The sequence below is a fragment of the Cetorhinus maximus genome, chromosome 19 (assembly GCF_964194155.1).
Source record: "Cetorhinus maximus chromosome 19, sCetMax3.hap1.1, whole genome shotgun sequence".
NCBI classification, from domain to species: domain Eukaryota; kingdom Metazoa; phylum Chordata; class Chondrichthyes; order Lamniformes; family Cetorhinidae; genus Cetorhinus; species Cetorhinus maximus.
In genome coordinates, this window is record NC_135897.1 from 45,924,214 (window position 1) to 45,950,056 (window position 25,843).

A 25,843-nucleotide genomic window follows, 5' to 3' on the forward strand; every position below is an offset into this window, starting at 1 on the left:
TACTCTCCACAATGCTGCCTGACCTCCTGAGTATTTCCAGCAGTTTCTGTTTTTATTTCAGATTTCCAACATCTGTAATATTTTGCCTCTCTGTTGTGGAACAGTCTCCACTGGTTGGAGTCATACCTAGTTTTGGAGGCCATTCATATCAGCCTCAGGATATCACTGCAGGTGTTACTCAGGGTAAAGACCTTGGCCGAGTGAGCTTTGGCTGCTCCATCAGTGCCCTTCTGTCCAACCTTGGGTCAGAAGTGGAGGTTTTTGCCGATGATTGCATAATGTTCAGTACCATTCGCAACTCCTGAGGCGCTGAAGAAGTCCGTGCCCACATGCAGGAAAATCTCCACAATATTCAGTTGAGCTGATAAGTAGCAAGTAACATTCATGCCTTGCAAGTGCCAGGAAATGACCATCTCCTACAATAGAGAATCTAACCATTTACCCTTGATGTTCAATGGCATTATCATCACAAAATCCACCACTATCAACATTGTGGGGGTAATTGGACCAGCCATATAAATTCTGTAGCTACAAGACCAGATCAAAGGCTATGAATTATATAACGAGTAACTCACTTCCTGACTCCCAAACGTCATCCACTATCTACCAGGTGCAAATTAGGAATACTCTCCATTTGCCTGAATAAATCCAGTCCAACAACACTCAAAAAGCTCAACACCATTCAAGACAAAGCAGCCCGCTTGCTCAGTGCTTCATCCACCACTTTAAACATTCATTCTTTCCACCAACAGCACAAAGTGGCAGTTCGATGTACCATCTACAAGATGCACTGGCGGCAACCTGCCAAGGCTCCTACAACAGCACCTTTTAAACCTATAAACTCTACCACCTAGAAGAGCAAGGGCAGGGAATGCTTGGGACACCACCACCTGCAATGTCCCTCCAAGTCATCAACCTGACTTGGAACTATATTGCTGTTCCTTCCTGTCGGTGGGTCAAATTCTTGCAATTCTTTCCTATCAGTACTTTGGGAATACCTACACAACGTGGACTGCAGCAATTCAAGGAGGCAGTTCATCACTACCTTCTCAAGGACAATTAGGGATCGACAATGAACGCTGACCTTGAATGAATGAATATAAAAAAAATGAAGATCTAGATCATAATTCTCAATGTGCACATTTAAAATATAAAAGTATACATGAGGGTTCGGTAGCAATTTACAGATGATTAAACATTTTAAATAAATGCATCAAATGAGCTTGTATTTTTTATTCACATTTTGCAAAATATCAATTGTTCTGCAAAGTGCATAACCCTGAATCATTATCAAATCACGCTCTTTTCAAATGATGTTCATATTTAATTTTACAAATCAAACAAAACATCCCATTTCGTTGAGCTTTCCCAGAAGTTATTACTTGCAGAGGAACAGTTAAATTTTATCTAATATTTATCTCTGACACTGTCAGAATAACAGCAGAACATTTTGTTTGTCTTGGGCCTCCTCTCCCTCATCATCTGTTTGACCTTCATCGACCCCTCCTGTCAAAGAATCAAGCATAAACTGAGAACCAACAGCATCCCTAGGAAAAATTGAAAAAGACAGACAGGTAAAACTAAACTTTTCTAGTGAAAAACATAAATCATCCACTTCTTCACTGGCAGGCACAATTTCTGAGAAGTTCCAACTGAAATCAAAATATATAGCCTCAAAGCACAATAAAGCATTTAGTGCATGATTTAGGATTATTTGCATGCAATGTGCAAAAAACAATGTATTGATTTTCTTGTTTACCAAAACAAACATGTATCTGATGCAAACAGAAAGTGCTGGAAAAACTCAACCTGTCTGGCAGCATCAGTGGAGAGAAAAACAGAGTTAACGGGCCTGAACTTCCCCAGAATGGTAATTAGCATCGAATTGCCACACAACACCCAATTACTTACTTGAATTTTTTTCTCAAGTCCTGCCTCGCCCAACCTTCCGGCTCAGGCCAGGCAAGATCCAGGCAGTGCAGCATGTCTCTGGGGCCTAGCGTGAAGTGCAGCTGAGTCGAAGCGAAGGAGGCCATGCCCCCTTTTTTATAACAGCAGCTGCCGTAAACCAGTTAAGTTTAAAGGTCCAGTGAAATTGAATGGTCCTTGACAGGCCAGGGAGAAGGTAAGCATATAAGGTAAATGGATAAGATTTGGGGGGGGGGGGGGGGTGAGTGGGATCAGAGGTCGACTGGGGGGCAACGAGAGGTCAGGGTGTGAAGGTGTCAGGCCTGGGGGGTTGGGTGGGCCTCGAGTCGGACCTGAGGGTTGTAGAGGGGAGTTGGGGTGGGCGGGGGGTCAGGCCTCAGGTCAGGTTGGGCTGAGCCTGGGAGTAGGAGGGTGGGGTAGGGTCCCCGTGGGGGTGGGGGGAATTCCGCAGGAGGAAGGATTGGCGGGGGCCGGGGGTAGTCAGGGGCTGGGAGGAGTCCCCGGAGTAGTCAAGGATGTGGGGGATTGGTCGGGGTCTGTACAACAGTTACCCAGAAGTTAGAAGTGCTTTCAATTTTTCTAACTTTTTCTGGGTACCTATCGGTGTAACCCAGACGGAACCATCTGAAGTTTGAGATTTAAATTACATTTATGGTTGGTTCCCAGCGCAGGGCAATTGCTCAGGGGAAGTTTGCACTTCCGGGTATTGCTACACTGGGGAGCTCAGATGTTACGGCCCAACGTTTCAAGTCTAATATGACTCTTCTTCTTCCGAATTAACCGTGTTTCTCTTTGACTCCCAAGTCTTTCTATTTTCATTTCTAATCTCCAGCATATGCAGTATTTTGCTTTTATTTTATGCATTTGATGCAAATGGAGATTAATCACAACTCTCATACAATGTAGAAAAATTCTATCATAACTAGGGAATAAAACAAAATCAGAAAAGTTACATTTCATGCAAATAATTATCCCTAATACAATACATTTTATTTTGTGCTTTGAGGTTAAAACAAGTTGTTGTAAAGGCAGACATGACTTTTCCATCACCACATATATGGAAGCTGGTTCCATGGCTTCAGATGATGATAGCAAGAAACCAGGTTTTTGATGAAAAAAAGTTGACCATCAGGAAGTATGCACAGACACTAGATTTTGAATATATTGGGTAGATTGCTGTGTGAAAATTAGCTGCTACTTTATGCGCTTACTGCACCCCAAAAAGAGCCTTAGGACATGCTGAGTGACACTAAATGCACTTATGTTTCCTTTCTAGATAGCTCAACCTAAAGTGAATCCTAGATTTAAAGGGTATTAGTACTTATGTTTAGAACTTTCTATACCATAAATCCAAGAGGAACAAATAATATTTTTCCTATTTCCAATTTATTTTGTGAAATTTTTGGAAAAATGTAAACAAAATGCTAATACAATGCATCTTTGAGAAATTATTTACTTGGTTCTTTCTGACCTTTGCGTAGCAGAAGCAGCCTTTCCAATTGATTGCCCAGTAGAGATCAACAGCTCATTTGCAGATGACAAGTCAAGCCTTCTTTTTTCGCTGCCTAGATTAGCAAAAAATGGTTTTCAAATAATTTGAAATGCATTTATAAAAATTATAAAATATTTGTGATGCACAACATACATTTATTTCTACATTATTCATTTTGCTAAAAAAAAAGTATTCGTTTATAGGCTGTCAAAGCTAATTTTGGCATTTTACTTGCAAGCATTTTAACATTTTCATGAGCTTTATATATATTTCAAACCATCCTTTAGAGCTTCCCTTACAAACAGCAGTTTCTCTTAAGCTGCAGCATGACTTGGGTGGAGGTGGCAGAGGTCAGCAGTCATGGGGCCACCTGAAGGATAAGGCTGCAGTGCTCCAAGGGGATGAATGACCTTCTCCATTCTGCAAGAGAGTGAATAACAAACCTAATTCCCTATGTGAGCACACATCCATGGGAGGTTTTGCAAGTGATGTATGTGGGAAATGGGAAATTAGTTAATCTGGCCAGCAGCCAGAATGCATAATCAAGGAGCTCGGCATCTTGCATGGCTTTGGGGGACTGAGGAAGTGGTGAATGGAAAGGAAGGGTTGCACGTGAGGGGCACTGCCAAGTGATGGAGTTAGGCACTGTGAGCTGTGGGCTCAACCCTAAGGTCATGATTGCTCCAGATATGAGGCACATCATTCTTCCATTGTCTTTGCAGAAGAAAAGAGCCTATAATGCCCATGAGAGGTTGAAGACTGGTGGGAGTGTGCCCAACCTGACATTTATGATACCAATTAAGGAGGACATCCTGCAGTTGGCCAGTTCACAGTGGTGCAGATCTGCTGACCACAAGTGGCTAGAGTTTGTGCAGTGATCAAGAGTGAGGCAGTGGGGTGAGAATCCAAGGGACCTTCACGCCAAGGTTTTGGGGGAGGGAGGGGTGGTGGCTGTGTTGCAGTGGTGGGAGGAGGAATGAATCTGTCTCATCTAGAAGCTGGGAGGGCATCACTATGAAATAGGTTAAATGGCGAAGATGTCTGTCTGAAGTGCAGCAATCTCTTTATCAACATCAACTGAAGTGCTAATATTTATGTCTTCTCCAACAGGTCAGTCACTGGCTCCAGCAGCCACCATCCCCAAGGGACTGGCACTGACCTCTGAAGATGATGAAGGGACCTCAAAGGGTGCATCATCCCACCCTTGCTCTACACCTTCCACCAGCTCAGACGCTTGCACTTTGGTCAGTCTGAGCATATCAGCCAAATAGGAAACAAAAACTGGATGGAGCACTACACAAGTGCAGACTAGTTTTTGGAGGCTGCAACAATCCATGTCTCTGACACAATGAAGAGTGTGGGAGTGCAGGTCAATGTTGAGTCCCAAGCAGACGACCAGCCTCTGGAGTTGTCTGTAAGGTCGCAGGTGCTGGATGCCCACTGGGACGTGTGAGAAAATCTGGTGGGGATTCCAGAGAGTATGCGTGCCCTGCCAAGGACAGTGAAGGAGTCCAACCAGGCCATTAGGTCTGTAATATTCTTCCCATCTATGCATGTAGCTACCTTCATCGAGAGTCTGACAACTCTCACGGAGAGCCAGGTCCTGCAGGCCAGTCAATGGCTGCCGACGCTAGATGTGGACCATCCAACCTTGGGAGGTGGTGGCATAGTGGTATTGTCACTGGACTAGTATTCCAGAGGCCCAGGGTAATGCTCTGGGGACCCGGGTTCGAATTCCACCATGACAGGTGGTGAAATTTGAATTCAATAAAAAATCTGGAATTAAAAATGTCTTGTGATGACTACAGAACCATTGCCGATTGTTGTAAAAACCCATCTGGTTCACTAATGTCCTTTAGGGAAGGAAATCTGCTGTCCTTACCTGGTGTGGCCTATATGCGACTCCAGACCCACAGCAATGTGGTTGACTCTTAACTGCCCATTGATCAAGGGAAATTAGGGATGGGCAATAAATGCTGGCCTAGCCAGTGACTCCCACATCCCATGAAACAAATTTAAAAATTCTATTACCTTGTCACTGAGCTCAATCAGGCAGTGCCAAGGCGAGAGGAGGATGAGGTGCCTTGAACATCCACCAGGTTCTCTTCCCTTTCAGGTAAGCATGGAGGGCCAATTGGTCCTCACGAAGGTGGCTGAGCAACAGCTGTCTGTATCTGGAGGCTCCTCTCAGGGCATTCCAGATGGCGACAGCTGCTCCTGCTCTCCACCTCCAGTGGCACCAGTGCTTCAGGGTGCTGTGGCGACAGAGGAGGCTGCTGTCATTATTCAGGAGTCCCTCACAGTACCGGAGCCCTCACAGCCTTAGGTAAGTAGAGGTCATCTGCAAAGGTCATCCCAGCTAAAGGGGCAACAAGGTCAGCAGCCTGCCTCCAGCGCATCGGACAATGAAGGGGGGGAACCAAGGTGCTGCAGATATGAAAGAATTAAGGAATCACAATAGGTGTTCTTTAACTTGGGTATGGGCAAGAGATTGTGTGGATGAATCTTATTAAATGATCGTGACCAAGAACGGATGTGTCATTGTTGTGGAGGATCTCATGGTTAGATGGTAGCTTAAAGGGAATCTAACCCATTGCTGCTTTGTGATGTCTGTGTCAGTGAACGTCCTCACAGGTTTAACTTGGCAATGAAATACGCAATGCTGGCCTTGGTGTTATTGGTTTGGAACCCAATGGGTTGCAAACCCCAATGCAGCTAATGGGGTTGCAAATCGGAAGGCTGTGGAGCACAAATCTTATTGAAAGTCTTCCATATCCTTAACAGAAGATCTCATTGTGACAGACTCCAGAGTCTCCCTGGCACCTATTCCCTGTTGCCCTCAGGTGCAGCGACAGGCTAGCCTGGATTCTCCTGATCATCTTCCGAATCCTCGTCAGATTTATCATCCAAGGATGTGGGCTGGACACCTAAATCCTCCTTTGCCTGGACCAGCTGCCGCCCAACCCCCAACCCTCCCTTCCCTCACCCCTGCAGCACAAGGTTGTGAAAGGCCCAGCATACCAGAAGAATAAGGGAGACCTGAGCTAATGCATCATGCAGCATGCCACAAGCTTATTCCAGGTAGCAGAATCGCAATTTGAGTAGACCATTGGTCTACTCAATGGAGGCCCTGGTGGATGCATGGCTCTCGTATCAATGCTCACCCTTGGTACGTGGGTTCCTTACCAGGGTTATGGCAGATACACCTTATTGCTAAGTATCCATCCCTCCAATAGCGGTGATAGGGAGAATAGCTGTGGAACCTGGGATTGCCTGAGGATGTAGGCATCGTGACAACTCCCAGGGTACCGCACACAGATCTGCATGATCCTCTGACAGTGGTCACATACAAGTTGTACATGCAGGAAGTGAAATCCCTTGTAGTTCACAACTTTGGGCCCTGCTCACCTTCTTTATTATTGCAAACAGGTGTCATGGCATCAGGTAGCCGACTCGATGACAAGACACCCAATTTTACAGAGATGCAGGAGAGACAGCTACCCAATCCATCACCTTAAGATCCAGCCCTGTTTCTTCAGAGGTCTGGTGTTGTTCTTGCTCTTCCAGCTACAATGTTTGGCCAGGCATCAAATCTTGGATATTTGAAAGCTGAAATGCAGAAAGGGAGTGTTGGGGCGAGGGTAAAGGGGAGGGATGGAAAGCAAGGTGCATGGTCACACCAACTACATCCAGCACTTGATGTCAGATAGCAGGGTGAGGATGAACTAACTGGGATTTAAGAACGTGCATAAGGCAGGAACATGCATCATCCTAAATGGTCTTGGCAATGCTGGGTGTAAAGGCCTCAGGCATGCCTCATAATGAGGAGCACTGTAGCCTTCAAAGGGCTCAACAGTTGCAGGTATGCTTGTCCCCTACCGATTCTCTTCTGCTCCCAGAGATTATATGCCAGTTAGTCCTGCAAGAGTGAGGAAAGAATGTGAATGTGTTGTACTGCGTTTGGGTGATGTAGCTGCTGTGGTTGAATAGCTGGGGTACTTGGAAGCTGCGAGAGTTGGTTGTGAGGCTAGCAGCATTATTAAGTGTCTGAGGGTGAGCTAAAGCATCTGAATGATAGGCATAAGTCCTAATTACTGATGGGTGAGTGATAGGATTATGATATATTGAGCAGAAAGACATGTTGGTGTTCCAGTGAGCAGGAGATCTCATTTGAAGATGCGCTCACTGGCCTTGATCATCCATGTGAGATCATTGAACTTTGTCCAGCACTGCAGCTAGATCCTTAGGGCCAGACTCCAGGAATTGTCGTCTCTGGCCACCAGCTCCATTTCACTTCTCAGGGTATGCAAACCAATCAAGGAATGAATTAAAGAATCCTCTGGCTCCAGATACTTTTCATCCACAACAAATGACTGCTATTTTAGGTGCCCTTAATTTACTCCTCATGTGACTGCCCTGCATTATTTTTAAGACCTTCCCTCCATAAGGTCAGAAGTGGGAACATTTGCTGATGATTGTGCAGTGTTCCATATCATTCAAAACTCCTCAGATACTGAAGCAGTCTGTGCCCATATGCAGCAAGACCTAAACAACATCCAGGCTTCGGCTGATAAGTGGCAATTAACATTAAAACCATATAAGTGCCAGGCAATGACCATCTCCAACAAGAATCTAACCAACTTCCCTTGACATTCAATGGAATTACCATCGCTGAATCCCCCAATATCAGCGTCCTACGAGGTACCATTGGCCAGAAACTGAATTGGGCCAGCCATATAAATAGTGTGGCTACAAGAGCAGGTCAGAGACTGGGAATTCTGCAGCAAGTAACTCAGCTCCTAACTCCCTAAAGTCTGTCCGCCTATAACAATCGAGTCAGGGGTGTGATGGAATACTCTCCACTTACCTCAATGAGAACAGCTCCAACAACACTTGAGAAGCTCGACACCGTCCAGAACAAAGCCTAATTGGCACACCATCGACCACCTTAAACATTCACTCCCTCTACCATTGAAGCACAGTGGCAGCTGTGTGTACCATCTACAAGATGCAGTGCAACAACTCAGCAAGCTCCTCCGACAGCACCTTCCAAACCCGCAGACTCCAAGGACAAGGGCAGTAGATGCATTAGAATACCAACACCTGCAAGCTCCCCTCCAAATTACACAGCATCCTAATGTGGAACTATATCACCAGTCCTTCATTGTCACTGGGTCAATATCCTGGAACCCTTCCCAACATCATCGCAGGTGTACCTACAGGACATGTCCTGCAGCAGTTCAAGGCGGCTTCTGAAGGGCAATCTCGGATAGGCAATAAACGCTGGCCTAGCCAACAATGCCTACACCCCGTGAAAGAATAAATTAATAGAAAAAGAGTACAAGGTCAAGTAGGAAATCAGAAATTAAATTCTACTCATCATCTTCTTTAAAACAAGCTGAAACAAAGAAGGTAAAATAAAAGCTTCTACACTAAAGCTTCAGCAAATGTGGGTTGATGGTATGTCTGTTGGGTTTAACCATTAAATTAGTTGTTGCTTCAGCTTTCCAAGATTTGATCAGCAATTCAAAGCACTAGAATATTCTTCTGGTTTGAAATGTCTATATTTGTATCCCCGCAAAGTTGTGATGGCATCAGAAGTACAATTTGTAATACAATTAAAGAATAGGCCTTCCTTGAGCTATTTTACACCTTTAGGCCAAGGTTGTGCATAAAGTAAGTATTTTTGAGGAGGTTAAATTGAAGCCTACAAACCTGATTAAAAAAAATCTACAACAGAGATTGGTCACTCTAGGCACTTCAGAGGGGTGGAAAGAGGGATCACTAAGTTTAATGAAAAACTTGTGAAAAAAGAAACTGCAAGCTTATTTGTGGTAGTTGAAGGACAATGAATATATAAATTGTGATTAATGACAATTTATTGAGTCTTTAAATCCATCTCTCTATTGCTAATTATTAATGTATTATCTTGCAGTGTTACACCTTGGTGATTTTAAGCAAACAAAATACACAACAGATAAATATTATTTATTTCAAAGAACTCAAATTAATGTTGCATATATAATATATTGTGACTATAGCCTTAAAATGTTAGGTTGTAGTAACAAATTAACATTGTATTTCTATGACATTGTTCCGCTCTCAAACTTTTGTGTAACAATATCAACAGTAATTTCTAGGTTTATGCAACTTCCCAGTAACATAACTTAACTTATTATAATTAGCATTTTTTGTCAAGCAATACGATCTATCCATAGATTTGTATATAAATACTCATTTGGTAGTACAGAACTTGAGTATTGCTGAAAAAAGAGACACGTCTTGCACTCATCAGAACACTCGCAAGAATAAGGGGAAGACAACAATTTATACTGTATGTGAAGAGAGTGATAATTGGTTGGCAAGTGGCGTTGTCATGGAGAATGCACGATTGATGGTGACTAACCGTTAAATGCACAGCTGGACTCAGGCCTATATGAAAGTACAGTAATTTAGTGGTTACAATGCTGGATTATCAATCTAGAGGTCGAGACTTCATAATTAGCAATTTGTGGGACAGCACCAGATAAATGAAATTAAAGATTTTTCAATTTTTCAATGTCATTTTGAAGGAAACTAAAGTAGTGACTAGAACCCTGGATTAATTACTTGCTTCAAATGTTATAGGTTTGGTTAAAAAAACAGTTAAGCTGATTGCACGCTGGGAAGGTTGGCCACATTAAAAAGCCTTATATAGCAGACTGAGGAGATTGAAGGTAAGACAGTTGCAAGGCCTTGAAAGTCTATAAGAAGCTGTTGTAAATATGAGATGTTGTAGCATCAGTGTAAACTTGGGCGCGAAAGGGAGAAGGTAAAGTTAGTGAAAAAGCTTATTTTGCACGAGCCATTTTAAAAGTTTGAGGAGAAAGTCTACAAGACAGACCAGAGACATACCAGAACACCATGCAAAATATCAATGCAGAATTAACCACCAAAGCAGAGGAACGAGTTTCTCGTTATGGTACTGACTTAAAGGTTGCATGTACATCCCCTGTAAAACCAGTTGTATTTTTATGTAAATAAAACCAATAGCTGGAAAAGAAATAAAATTTTGATCAATTCTTACCTCTGATTACCCTAGAGGTATGAAAGTTCAAACAAAGGCCTGATAGAAAGCTGAGGAACTGTTAGAAATATCAAACTCATTCATAGGTTTGTTAAACCTGTGAGAATGTTAAAATCTTAATGGTTTCAGGTGTTGATGCTTCATCAGAAATGCAATTCACACCCAAAACATTCCTTGTTCTCTCTGCAGATGCAGATTAAATTGCTGACTTTTTTCTAGAATGTTCTGATTATATTTCAGATTTCTAGCATTTATTGTTTTTGCTTTTTGCCTCACAAATAGAATCTGCCACATTTAGCCAGTCTGGCCGACATGAAGAATCAGTCCCAACTATGTGGTTGAATCTTAATGACCTCTCAAATGGCTACTCAGTTGCAAAAGAAGTGGTATAAACTGTAGTAATTGTAAGTTAAGGCATTTTTTTTTTACTGTTATGGGGATCCTGTGACTGTATAGACGAATCAGCCCTAAGCACAGAGAATCTTAGGGGCGGAGCTTTTTAGCCTTGGTCTTGGGACAAGTATGCAGCCTAAGTTTACTGTTTCTTACAAGAAACCAGACCTGCATTCCAAGTTTATCACAATTGGCGACGAGGATAAATAGCACTGACCCGGCACCTCTCCACACGACTGAGTATTTCGATTTTTAAGGGAAGAAGAGAAGTATACTCACCAGCAATGTCTCTCTTTGGCAGAACTGACCCGTGCAACTCATCTGTCAAGGGTTGGAGTCAATACATTGAGGGACTAGGTTTCTACTTTGTAGCTAACGAAATAAAGGCGGAGGAGAAAAAGAAGGCAATTCTCCTAAGTGTCTGCGGGAGCAAAACCTATAACATAATCCGTAGCTTGACATCACGGAATGCGCCAAATTCTAGATCCTTCATCCAGCTAGACGACCTCGCAAAATGACATTTTCAGCCTAAATCCTCCGTGATCATGCAAAGATTCAAGTTTAACTCTCGAGTAAGGGGCCCCGGAGAGTCGATCGCAACGTACATCGCAAAGTTAAACAGTTAACGGAGCACTGTGACTTCAGTGATACCTTAAACGATATGTTGCGAGATCATTTGGTTTGCAGCATAAATGACGACGCCATTCAACGCCGTTTGCTTGCAGAAGTTGAGATAGACCTGAGCGCGCCATGGAGATAACGCTGACAATGGAGAGTGCTGAGAGGGGTTTGCAGAGTGTGCAGCATGGCGCCATTTTGGAGCTAGGACAGGAATCTGCTGCTAGGCGTGGCACGAAGTTCAAGGACGCTACTGTGAAGCAGGACATGGTCCTTACCACTAGAAAAACAAAAAGAAATGCTGGAAGCAGCTCACTAAGAATCCAGAAGTTAAAGTGTTACGTTGTGGGGGAAATCATGCACCCAAGGTCTGTAGATTTAAAGATGCAGAATAACACTACTACCACAAAGTTGTTAAACATGTTGTTAAACAGTGCAGAACTCGATCAAGGCAGCAATTCAGACATCAGGTCAAGTTAAATGAAGTGCACAATATAGCTGAGACAGAAGTTACTGAGGCTGACGTTTATCCCCTACACAATCTGAAGGGAATTCAGGAAAACTGAACCAATTACTGTTACACTTCAAGTAAATGGAAAGTCTCTGCTCATGGAGGTTGACACAGGAGCATCGACCACAGTAGTGGGAAAACATATCTTTAAGTACCTCAGAGAGGGTACCGAACCATTGAGTTTGAAGAAAACTGCTGCTCAGTTAAGAGCATATACAGGAGAAGCAATAGACGTGAAAGGTATCACCTCTGTACCTGTATCATGCAGACAACAGGCAGCCAATAATTGATGTAACAGGAGAAGGACCTAGCCTTCTGAGTCGTGATTGGTTGATGGAAATCAAACTAGATTGGTCAGAAATTTTTCAGATCAGGACAGGAGGAATTCCAGAGTTCCTGAAAAAGTATGACGGAGTATTCCAAAATGAGTTGGGGAAAATCAAAGGTCTACAAGCTAAAATATATGTGGACCCTGAAACACCACCTCGGTTTCTTTAAGGCAAGACCTGTGCCTTACACTCTAAAATAAATGGTAAATGCGAAATTATGTAATTTGGAGAAGTTAGGAATAATACAGCCAGCCCAATTTTCAGAATGGGCAGCACCCATAGCCCTGTGCTAAAACCGGACAAATCCATTCACATCTGCGGGAATTATAAATTAACAGTAAACATGGCTGTGAAATTAGACAAATACCCAATCCCAGAAGATCTGTATGCTGTACTTGCAGGAGGAAGGTCCTACACTAAACTGAACATGAGTCATGTGTATCAACAGCTTGAGCTGCACAAAAGATCAACAAGTTATGTCACCATAAATACGCACGAGGGCCTGTACCAGTATACACGCCTAACCTTCAGTGTGTCATCTGCCTGTGCAATTTTCCAAAGAACCATGGAAAGCCTACTACAAGGACATCCCCAAGTTATAGTGTGCCTGGACAATGTCCTAATCACAGGACCCACAGAAGCAGAGCACAAGGCAAACCGGCTAGCGTTCATTTAAAAAAAAAGTGCGCCTTCCAAGCGAGGAAGTTGCGTATCTGGATCATCGAGTGGATGCCCAAGGGTTGCAACCATTAGAGGAGAAAGTCAAGGCAATCAAGGAAGCGCTGACTCCTATCAATGTCACGAAGCTCAAGTCTATTTTGGGCATGGTAAATTATTACGGTGGATTTTTGCCTAATCTATTTAGTGTTAGCCCCTTTGCACTTATTATTGAAGAACCACCACAGGTGGTCCTGGAAGGCACAGCAAGAGGAAGCCTTCACCAGCGTTAAGAAGCTTTTACACTCCTCATGTCTACTAGTGCACCATGACCTGTCTAACGAATTTATACTTACTTGTGATGCATCTCCCTACGAAGTGGGAGTAGTATTGTCACACAAGGTGGAGGATGGATCTAAAAGACCAATGGAATGTGTATCCAGAACCCTTTCTGTATCCGAGAAAGGAGACTCACAAATTGAAAAAGAGGGCTTATCTATCGTACTTGCATTAAAGAAGTTCCATCAATATTTGCACGCTCGACACTTCACCAAAGTGTCAGATCACAAACCACTGTTAGGATTGTTTAGTGAAGATAAGGCAATCCCACCAATAGTCTGTGCTATAAATCAGATTGTCAGCATACGAGTACACTTTTATGCACCATCCAGGTGTGCATATAGCAAATGCCCTCAGTTGTTTCCCTTTGCCAGATAGAATACACATGTTCCAGTACCTCAAGAGGTTGTACTTGTGTTGAATTTCCTGGACTACTCACCAGTCTGCGCGAGACAGAAGAAGAACTGGTCAAATCGGTATCCAATTTTAGCAAGAGTCCGTGAACATGTATTACAAGGATGGTCAAATGCACAAGTCTCTGAAGAATTAAAACCAGTCTTTGTACATAGATCTGAATTGAGTTATCAAGATGGTGTCTTATTATGGGGAGCAAGAGTCGTTATCCATTTGGAGGGAGGAGGACTTCATAGTGTGCATCCTGATATTTCTAAAATGAAGATGCACGCACAAAGTTATATCTGGCGGCCAGATATAGACAGTGATATAGAAAAAATGTTGAAACACTGTCTCCAGTGACAGCAACAGCAGAGCCCATTTCAGCTCCACTGCAAACATGGGAGTAGCCTGGTTGACCCTGGGTTAGACTACATATAGACTACGTAGGTCCATTTCTAGGTACTGTGTTTCTTGTGATTATTGAGCACATCCCAAATGGATGGACGTGTTTAATGTAAGGTCACCTACTTCGTCTGCAACCATTGAAAAACTGCGCCAGAGTTTCAGTGTTCATGGTTTACCTAAACTTATTGTGTCACACAATGGTATTGCTTTCACTAGCACTGAATTCCAAAGATTCATGAACCTAAATGGGTTTAAATATGTCAGAACAGTACCATATCATCCCTCGTCCAATGGGTTAGCAGAAAGAGCAGTACAAACCTTTAAAATATGCATGAAGAAAGTAACAGAGGGAACATTAGAAAAACGAATTTCGAGATTTCTGGTCAGCTATCGCACAATTCCTCATGCGACCACTGGTTTAACACCTTCAGAATTGTTAATGAAGCGCTGACTTCGTACAAGATTGAGTTTAGCATTCCCTAATTTAGAGGGGAAGGTGAAGAGAAACCAGGGGAGTCAGAAAGTGAATCATGACGTCCACAGTAAAGGTCGAGAGTTTACTGTGGGAGAGACAGTTTTAGTATGAAATTTTGCAACTGGTCGGAGATGGGTCCCTGGTACAATCGTCTTTGAAACAGGGTCTTTATCTTATCAAGCTGAAGAGGAAAACAGGATTGTTAGGGAACACATGGATCATCTCAGAAGTCAAGAAGCCCTCCAACAACCGGTTAATCCATCTGAAATCGAAGTCAAAACTTCGACCCGAGGTGCCAGATCGACATACCTGATGTCTTTGTTCAAGTAAATAATTCTGAACTGCCAGTGTCTAGGGATGTCCCCAAAGCTGCAGTTCCTGTTCAAGTTGATCCAATGGAAGAGCCTCCAGTTGTAGAGTTGTGTCACTCTATCCGAATCTGAAAACCTCCTCAAAGACTAAATTTATAATGCCATGAACTGTATATAATTGTATATAATATGGGTTAAGATGTTTTTGTAAATAAGAGGGTAAGACAAAACTAAAGGGGGAGGAATGTAGTCATTGTTAAACCATTATTTACTATTATGGGGATCATGTGACTGTATGGACGAATCAGCCCTAAGCGTGGAAAATCTTAGGGGTGGAGCTTTTTAGCCTTGGTCTTGGAACAAGCATGTAGCCTCACCAGGAGTCTGTAAATAAAGTTTACTGTTCCTTATAAGAAACCAGCCCTGCATTCCAAGTTTATTACAGAGTAGAATAAGAAGAGCTGATCAGCACAAGGACGTTAGAGATTCAAGGACAAGACCCACCAACGCCCTTCTCAGGGTAATAGGGATGGGGCCATAAATGTGGCCTTGCCAACCCACAATTAGTAAAAAGGTCATCAAAGGAAGGGTGGGACAAATTAGAAACAAAAAGATCTTCTTTTAGAGGCAGAAGGAATGATTGAGGTACTAAATGAGTACTTTGCATCTGACTTCACTAAAGCAGCAGCTGCCAACATAGCAACAAAGGAGAAAGTGGTAATGATATTAGACAGGATAAAAGAGCTCGAGAAGAGTGGCGGAGACGCAGGATAAAAGAGCGTGAGGAGAGCGGGGGAGACGCAGGATAAAAGAGCGCGAGGAGAGCGGCGGAGACGCAGGATAAAAGAGCACAAGGAGAACGGTGGAGACGCAGGATAAAAGAGCGCGAGGAGAGCGGAGACACAGGATAAAAGAGCGCGAGCAGAGCGGCGGAGACACAGGATAAAAGAGCGCGAGGAGAGCGGCGGAGGCACGGGATAAAAGAGCGCGAGGAGAGCGGAGACACAAGATAAAAGAGCGCGAGCAGAGCGGCGGAGGTGCAGGATAAAAGAGCGCGAGGAGAGCGGAGACACAGGATAAAAGAGCACGAGCAGAGTGGCAGAGACACAGGATAAAAGAGCGCGAGCAGAGTGGCGGAGACGCGGGATAGAGCGCGAGGAGAGCGGCGGAGGCGTGGGATAAAAGAGCGCGAGCAGAGCAGCAGAGACACAGGATAAAAGAGTGCGAGCAGAGCGGCGGAGACGCGGGATAAAAGAGCGCGAGGAGAGCGGCGGAGACACAGGATAAAAGAGCGCGAGGAGAGCGGCGGAGACGCGGGATAAAAGAGCGCAAAGAGAGCGGCGGAGACACGGGATAAAAGAGCGCGAGGAGAGCGGAGACACGGGATAAAAGAGCGCGCGGAGACACAGGATAAAAGAGCGCGAGGACACCGGAGACACAGGATAAAAGAGCGCAAGGAGAGTTCCAGGGAGCAGAGTCGAAGGGCGGAGTTCCAGAGTATAAAAACCTTACCTCGGGGATTCGCAGACCTCAGGTCTTAAAAAAAAATTAAAAGTGGCGTCACGGTAAATCTGTGACCTGATTGGCTGGTAGAGAATCTACACTGAATTTGGAACTAAAACATTGTTAAACTAATTAAACCAAATAAATTAATCACTTAATTAATAAGTAGAGGGTATCTATACCAGAATCAGGGGATTACTGTTCTTAGAATTTAGCATTTATAGTAGAAATCTAGCCCTAGGGAACGTATAGTTAATAAGGAGTCAATAAGCAGTTATTAGATTTAAATTAATTTATTAAATAGTTCTAGAAATGGCAGTTGCTGGGGTGAAGTGCTTCACCTGTGGGATGTGGGAAATCTGTGACACTTCAAGTGTCCCGGACAACTACATCTGCAGGAAGTGTACCCAATTGCAGCTCCTCACAGACCGCATGGATCGGTTGGAGCAGCAGTTTGATGCATTTAGGAGCATTCAGGTGGCGGAAAGCGTCATTGACAGGAGTTTTGGAGACGTGGTCACACCCAAGGTACAGACAGATAGATGGGTGACCGCTAGAAGGGGCAGGAAGTCAGTGCAGAAATCCCCTGTGGCTGTCCCCCTCTCTAACAGGCATACCATTTTGGATACTGTTGGGGGGACAGCCTATCAGGGGAAAACAACAGCAGTAGCCAGAGCAGTGGCACCACGGCTGTCTCTGTTGTTCAGCAGGGGGGGTCAAAGCACAGAAGGGCAATTGTCATAGGGGACACTATAGCCAGGGGCTCAGATAGGCGCTTCTGTGGTCATGAAAGAGACACCAGGATGGTATGTTGCCTCCCTGGTGCCAGGGTCCAGGATGTCTCTGATCGGGTACGGGACATTCTGAAGGGGGAGGGAGAATAGCCAGAGGTTGTGGTACACATTGGTACTAACGACATAGGCAGGAAGAGTGACGAGGTCCTGCAGCAGGAGTTCAGGGAGTTAGGCAGAAAGTCAAAAAACAGGACCTCTAGGGTTGTAATCTCAAGATTACTCTCTGTGCCACGTGCCAGTGAGGCTAGAAATAGGAAGATAGTGCAGCTGAACACGTGGTTGAACAGATGGTGTAGGAGGGAGGGTTTCCGATATCTGGATCAGTGGGATCTCTTCCAGGGCAGGTGGGACCTGTACAAGAAGGACGAGTTGCATCTAAACTGGAGGGGCACCAATATCCTGGCTGCGAGGTTTGCTAGTGTCACTTGGGAGGGTTTAAACTAGTATGGCAGGAGGGTGGGAACCAGAGCAATAGGTCAGCAGGTGAAATAAATGACTGGGAACCAGTGAATATGGCCAGTAGGACTAAGAGGAAGGGCAGGCAGGGAGAAATTACTGAACACAGTGGGACTGGGGGTCTGAAATGCATTTGTTTCAATGCAAGAAGTATAACAGGCAAGGCAGATGAGCTTAGAGCTTGGATTAGTACTTGGGACTATGATGTTATTGCTATTACAGAGACTTGGTTGAAGGATGGACAGGATTGGCAGATAAACGTTCCAGGATTTAGATGTTTCAGGCAGGATAGAGAGGGATGTAGAAGAGGTGGGAGAGTTGTCCTGCTGGTTAAGGGGAATATCACAGCTGTACAACAGGAGGAGACCTCGGTGGGCTCATGCAGCGAGGCAATATGGGTAGAGTTCCGGAAAAGGAGGGGTGCAGTCACAATGTTGGGGGTTTACTATAGGCCTCCCAATTGCTGGCGGGAGATTGAGGAACAGTTATGTAGGCAGATTTTGGAAAGATGTAAAAGCAATAGGGTTGTTGTGGTGGGTGATTTTAACTTTCCCTATATTGACTGGGAATCACTTAGTGCTAGGGGTTTGGATGGTGCAGAATTTGTAAGATGCATCCAGGAGGGTTTCCTGAGACAAAATGTAGATAGTCCAATTAGGGAAGGGGCAATACTGGACCTGGTATTAGGGAATGAACCCGGCCAGGTGGTCGAAGTTTCAGTAGGGGAGCATTTCGGGAAAAGTGACCATAATTCAGTAAGTTTCAAGGTACTGGTGGATAAGGATAACAGGAGTCCTCAGGTTAAGGTGCTTAATTGGGGGAAGGCTAATTATAACAATATTAGGCAGGAACTGAGGAATCTAGACTGGAGGCGGATGTTTGAGGGCAAATCAACAACTGACATGTCGGGGGCTTTCAAACGTCAGTTGAGAAGAATTCAGGACCGGCATGTTCCTGCTAGGATGAAGAATAAGCATGGCAAGTTTCAGGAACCTTTGATAACGAAGGATATTGTGAGATTAGTCAAAAAGAAAAGGGAAGCATTCGTAAGGGCTAGAAAGCTGGGAACAGTTGAAGCCCATGGAGAATATAAAGAAAGTAGGAAGAAACTTAAGCAAGGAGTCAGGAGGGCTAAAAGGGGTCATGAAAAGTTACTGGCAACCAGGATTAATGCAAATCCCAAGGCCTTTTAGACATATGTAAAAAGCAAGAGGGTAGCCAGGGAAAGGGTAGGCCCACTCAGGGACAGAGGTAAGAATCTGTGTGTGGAGCCAGAAGGAATGGGAGAGATACTAAATGAATACTTCTCATCAGTATTCACCAAAGAGAAGGACTTAGCGGTCGATTTGTCTAGGGAAGAGTGTGTAGACAGCCTGGATCATGTTGAAATCAAAAAAAGAGGAAGTGTTAGGCGTCTGGAAGAATATTAAGGTAGATAAGTCCCCAGGGCCAGATGGGATCTACCCCAGAGTACTGAGGGAGGCAAGGGAGGAGATTGCTGGGGCCTTGACAGAAATCTTTGTATCCTCACTGGCTACAGGTGAGGTCCCAGAGGACTGGAGAATGGCCAATGTTGTTCCATTGTTTAAGGAGGGTAACAGGGATAATCCAGGAAATTACAGGCCAGTGAGCCTTATGTCAGTGGTAGGGAAATTATTGGAGAAGATTCTTCGTGACAGGATTTACTACCATTTGGAAGCAAATGGGCGTATTAGTGAGAGGCAGCATGGTTTTGTGAAGGGGAGGTCGTGTCTTACTAACTTGATCGAGTTTTTTGAGGAAGTGACAAAGATGATCGACAATGGAAGGGCAGTGGATGTTATATACATGGATTTCAGTAAAGCCTTTGACAAGGTCCCTCATGGCAGACTGGTACAGAAGGTAAAGTCGCACGGGAGCAGAGGTGAGCTGGCAAGATGGATTAAGAAGTTTTTTACGCAGAGGGTAATGAGTGTCTGGAATTCGCTGCCAGAGGAGGTGGTGGAAGCAGGTACGATAGTGGTGTTTAAGAGGCAGTTTGACAAATACATGAATAGAGTGGGAATAGAGGGATACGGACCCCGGAAGTGCAAAATGTTTTAGTTGACGAGCAATATGATCGGCGCAGGCTTGGAGGGCCGAAGGGCCTGTTCCTGTGCTGTACTTTTCTTTGTTCTTTGTTGTTTTTTGTAGGATAAAAATGGATGAACAAAGGCACTTTAAAGGTCAGCAGTAATTAAAGTAGAATAGTCACCTTGTCTGGATAGGAATCATCATAGGTTACTGAATGAAGTAAAGGTCAAAATTGCAGAGAATCTGGACACAATCTTCCAATCATCCTTAGATGTACTGCAGCTGCCAGAAGACTAGAGGATTCTAACACCCTTGTTCAAATAAAGAGATATATAAAAGTGAGCCACGTCAACCATGGCTCAGTTGGTAGCATGCTTGTCTCAGAATCAGAAGGTTGTGGGTTCATGTCCCACTGTAGAAATTTGAGTTCTACGCTGACACTCCTGCGCAATACCGGGAGGGTAATAGGCTGTCAGAAATGGCACCACTGGGATGAGATGTTAAACGAGGTCTTGTCTGTCCTCAAGGTAGACAAAGAAATTCCATGACATTATTTCCAAATGTCACAGCCAAAATTTATCCCTCAATCAATATTATTAAACAGTTATATCTGCCATTAGGTCATTGCTATTTGTGCGAGCTTGCTATGTGCAAATTGGCTGCTGTATTTCCTACATTACAATGGTGACTACACTTCAAAAGTATTTAATTGGCTCTAAAGCATTTTGGGACACCCAGCGGTCATGAAAAGTGCTATATAAATGCAATTCTTTCTTTCTTTCTACGCCTGGCAATTACAAGCCAGCCTAACTTTGATGGTAGGGAACATTTGAGACAATAATCTGAGTCAAAATTACTTGACATTTGGAAAATTATAGGCTAAATGAAAGATGGGATAGATTTGTTAAAGGCAAATCAACTTTACTCAATTTTTTGCTAAGGTAATGGAGGGGGCTGATAATGGTAGCATGGTTGATGTAGTGTTTATGGACTGTTTGACAAGTACCATATAATAAGCTTAAAACATAATATAATTAAAATTAAAGTCCATGAGATTGAAGGGACAGTGGCAGCGTGGATACTAAATTGGCTAAGGGACAGAAAGAAAAATGTAGAGATGAGCGTTTGTTTTGCAGACTGGAAGAAAGGTGTGCAAGTGATATCCTCCAGGAGTCACTGTTGGGACTACAGATCTTTTTCTTACGTATCAATAGCCTAAAAATGCTGCTTTCAAATAATTGGAAGCTACTTATTTCCATTTCATGTCAATCATGAAACTTCAAGAATATGGAGCACAAACTGGTTCTTGAAAAGCATTATAACTTAGCATGTTTCCTTTTAAGAATTTTATACCTTTATGAGTCTGCAACAGCTCCTTCTCCAATTCAATTAAAGCTTCTTCATCAGCATCATTTTCGAAACTGGGTTCATCTTGACCAATGCCTTCAACTTCAGAAATTTCCCTTGCAGCTCTAGACAGCGGGTTTGGAGCAATAGAGCTTAGATGAGTGATTTTATGCTGTTTCTGGGAAACCGGAGGTTTTGTTGAAATTTGAGATGCAATATGTAATGATCCTACTGGAGTGGGAGACATTACGTGCCTAGAGCGTCCCAGAGTTCCTAAAAACATTACAAATTTCAGTTAAGTCACAAAAACACAAGTAACCAGAAAATTTTATTTAATATCATACCCAAGCAGGCTGGAAGCCAGTTATTCATGTTATTTTGCAACATATACCAGCCACAGGCATCAGCCTTCTCATTGCTGCTTATTTTACTCAGAATCCGTACTTCTTGTCCTTCCTACTCTCTTTTAAGTTACAGCACTCTCTCTTCTAATTAGTATCTCCCGCTCTTAATTCATAAACTTTCAGGCCAATCTAATGCCTGGCATTCAACAGAATGATGCATTACTCTATTTGTTTCTTCCTATGCAATCTAAGCACGCCCACAATAAGCAATATTTAGCATTAGTTATCCACATGTTTGTCCATTGCCCTTTCATCTCTCTGTTTGAGGGTGGAAATCCTTCTTTCAAAGATGATTTTCCCATTTCTTTTTCTAAAATCTCTTTGTGCCATTCATCAAACGAGAGACCAACAACCTGTTTCTGAGCCTCTGCCAATAAAATACTGAAGCCAGTTGCAAGGAAATGCATAAAAACAGTCTAAAGATGACACTTTCTTTCTCACTCTGGAAAAATGAATGGTCACGGCTGAGTTCCTTTCCCATAGGGATGCAAGTAAGGTCAATAACTTAGCAGGTGAGGATTATGGGAGCAAATCTCCTTCCTATTATCCCATAATGAAGAACTTTTGTGTCCATTCTAGTTTCTAATACACAACACCAAAGGAACAATCGCTGAATTACCACTGTAGATGGCTGTTATTTCCCACAATTCCCATCGTAGCAATTAAGTAGTGTTCTTCAGTCTTCTACCCAAGTAAAATGCCAATTTTGTTCTCTGATACAGACAATCACATTATCCCTGCAGAAGGGCAAACACTAACACCTATCTCAAAATTCTGCATGGGACTTGTCTCTATTTGTCACCATATTTTTCAACTTGTAAGTTGAGCTCATCACGTAATATTGGAATTTTTAATTTTTCATAGTCTGCTGACCAACTCGGCAGAATTGCACATCCTGCTGTTAACTATAAAAATAGACTCAACTAACAAATGTACATAAAAACATTGGATTCTTTCATTATGCAGGTATGTTTAGAATTGGATTTAAATTCACAGCAAATATTAAAAAGATATGAGGAAGCGAGAAACTTTATTTTTTTTTTAAAAGATAGGTTTTCTCAAAGTGTCAATTTAGTTCAGTTGGTAGTATTATCACTCTAAGTCAGAAAGCTGATTGAGTGCATTATCTAGGCTAACACATCAATAAGGAAGTGCTGCATTGTTGGAGCTGCTGTCTTTCAGAAGAGATATTCAACCAAGGTACTCTGCCTGCTTATGTAGGTGCAAAATATTTCCATATCACCATTAAAAGAACCGAAAAGTGAATTATCCCACTGCCCCAGCCAATATTCTTCAATTAATGTTAGTGAAAGTAGATTTAACTTTCATTCATTTGTTTGCTGTTTGTGAGACCTTGTGCACAAATTGACTGTCATGTTTGCCTACATAATAATACTAACTGCATTTCAACATTAATGAATTAGTTAGAGAGCACTTTGGGACATCCTGAGGATGTGATAAGATGCCAAATAAACTCAAGTTTCCTGCATTGTCCAATTTTTTAAATCTAAAAAGCTGTTACGTTCAAACTTTACCTTTTAATTCTGTTTAAATATGAACAACTTGCAGAAGGCTATACGTTATTTGTATGGTTAAGATAGTGACTGCACCTTAACTATCCTATAAAGCTTTACTGAGATAATAAATTCTATCCTGTTAAATTCAGCCTACCATATAAATAATCTTTCAGTGGTTGACCTTCTGTCACAACAATTTCACATGCAATGAATGCAGTAGTAAACTGTCCATGAATTGACCTCTGTATGAAACTAGCACAGAAATAACCTTCAATTCCAAGGCCATTGCCAAAATTATAGATATGAACAACACTGGAAAACTTTCAGTTGTTATGAATGCAAGGTTTTATAAGATGATTATGATTTGGGATTGTCTCTTTAGTTCAAGGTAAAATGGGGTAGTGAAGAAAGTCACGTGATCTGTTCCGAATTCTGCCCAAAAGCAAGCCTTAGTTACCATGGAGACGGTGGGGCAAGAGTTACTCAGAGCAAGATGCAAAGTGTTCACACCTGAAACAAAAACTAGAGCAGCTGGGGCTACCTTTTTTCTCTGAGATTTTGGACAGAAAAAGAGAGGGAGGTTTCACAAAGAGATACAAGGCTGCAGCTAGTGTGGTCAGCAGAAAGCAATGTGCTGCCTTTCTATGAATTACCAAGCATGTTGTGGGAGGCAAGACAGTCTCTGGTCGAAGAGACACATCCCATAGCAATCTAAGGAATCCAGAAGATTCATCCTGGCGTGGCTGGGGTAGTGGGGGGAGCGAACCGTACTGCTGGTATTCAATTCAGGGCTCCTCCAGAAACTGAGAGAAGTGCTTTTTGATGATCAGTCAACGTTACAACTCAGTAAAGTGGGGAGAAGCGAACTCATCGGAAGCTGGGAATTATGTTGGACTGGTTCCTGTAAAAACTGCAATTCTGCGAAGGACAGGCATTGAAGTATAGCATGGGGCTTTTGGTTGTGTTGAAGCATTAATAAGGGTTAACTTTTCTGTAGTTTAGAGTGTTAGTTACTTATTGGGTAATGTTCAGTCCATGTTGCTTTTAGTTGCTTTGTTACAGTAAAAGTCTTAAAACTTGAACTCTCATTGGCAATTCCTTTAAGTCACTCTCTACAGTTATTATGCCTTCTTTAATGATAAATCTCAAGGAAATTTTCAAGTGCTCTAGGAATATATGTGCAAAGTAAAGAATGGAATTCTTCAAAACCGACTAAATCAGAAGCACTCTTGCCATCCCATCTCATTTGTTCATAATTGTAAAGTGCCAACTAATTGGAATGAAAGCAATTAAAAAGGAACATATTGAGCTCATTGTTGAATAGCTGCAACCATTAACCAAAGTGGGAGAAGCTGAAAGAAGAAGAATGTAGAAGCAACCGCATTGAGAGCAACAAATACATTAGGCTGAATCGAAAGGAGTGCAAGCATTGGCAGTCCATTCCTCAATTTCTATATTTTTATTTCAGGAAGAGGCTGTTGCCCAATATCTACTATAAGGACACTAGCTCGATCCCACAGCTACCTTGATTATACTTCTCACACTCCACCTGAAAGCTGGTGGGGTGAAAGGTGAATCATGACTCTGCAGGGAGAGAGTAAGGAATGAAAGCTCAAATTGGGAACCGGGACAGACACAGTCAAGGGCACTATAAACAATGGTGATGGAGAATACTTGGTTAAGGAAAGATAAGGACATATTAGCAACTCAACACTTGTCCTTTTATCTCCTCCCTTCCCACTGTCCAGAACTCCAAACACTCCTTCCAAGTAGGAAACAAAATATACTTGTACTTCTTTCAATTTAGTATACTGTATTCACTGCTTACGATGCATCTCCCCTACATTGAGAAGACCAAATGCAGATTATATGAGTGCTTTGCTGAGCACCTCTATTTAATCCACAAGAATGATCTTAAACTTCTGGTCACTTTTAATTTTCATTTGCTGCCCCACTCCTACTCTGATCTCTTTGTCCTTGGTCTCTTATATTGTACCAATGAAGCTCAACATAAATTCAAGAAAAAGCACCTTATCTTTCAATCAGACGCTTTACAGTATTCCAGATTCAACACTGAATTGAACAATTTCAGATCATAGCTACTATCCCCACTATTGCTATGGTTCTTCTATTCCCATTTACACCTCCTCTATGCCTATTTTTGTTTCTTTACCATTTCCTTTTGCCATGCACCATCATCCCTTTTGTCATTTAATTTTCCTTGCTGTCACCCTCTTACAGACCTACTTTTTCCATTATTTTCCCATCCTCCTCTTCTTCCTACCACTGTGCTTAAAATCTATTAAAATCGCTAACATTTCTCCAGTTCTGGCAATAGATCATCAGCCTGAATTAATGGTGTTTCCCTCTCCACAGGTACTACTTGGCCTGCTGTGTTTTTCCAATATTTTCTGTTTTTAATCATAGCTAGGACACTTATGGCAGCACCTTTATTTGTAGGAAGTGAGTGGAGTCAAAGAATAAATGTAAGAACTAGTTCAGCCAGCCCGAGGAGGGTGGTGGCAGATGGTAAACGGTTGGCCTCCATTCAAAGAAGCAGCAGAGCACATTTCGACCAGCCTGGTGAGGGATAGAGTGTAGAAGGACTTGTTGTTCATAATGAAAGTTAGGCAGTTAGGGCCAGGGAGCTGTTAAAGTAGCAAAGGTGTCAGGAGAGTTGCAGAGGTAGATGGGAAGACACTGAATAGAGGGAGAAATACAGAATCAATACAGGAAAAAATACATTCTGAGGTTCAAGCAGTATTGTTTGTGGACTTTGAGCAGTTAGAAGCGGGTTTCTTGGACTGATAAACTATGAGTTTGGAGGCCATGGAGGGAAGATCTCAATT

The 25,843-nt window shown here is 42.9% G+C and overlaps 1 protein-coding gene across 1 annotated transcript in view; it reads right to left on the reverse strand.

Moving 5' to 3' along the window:
- Positions 1–1,021: 1,021 nt before the first annotated feature.
- Positions 1,022–25,843, reverse strand: part of zbbx (zinc finger, B-box domain containing) — a 145,048-nt gene continuing 120,226 nt past the window's right edge. The window contains exons 18-20 of the mRNA XM_078564540.1: positions 21,080–21,346; positions 3,401–3,494; positions 1,022–1,547 (exon numbers count right to left, since the gene is read on the reverse strand). Coding sequence (XP_078420666.1) covers positions 1,430–1,547; positions 3,401–3,494; positions 21,080–21,346 — 479 coding nt within the window. The 3' untranslated portion in view covers positions 1,022–1,429. The remainder of the gene's footprint in view (positions 1,548–3,400; positions 3,495–21,079; positions 21,347–25,843) is intronic.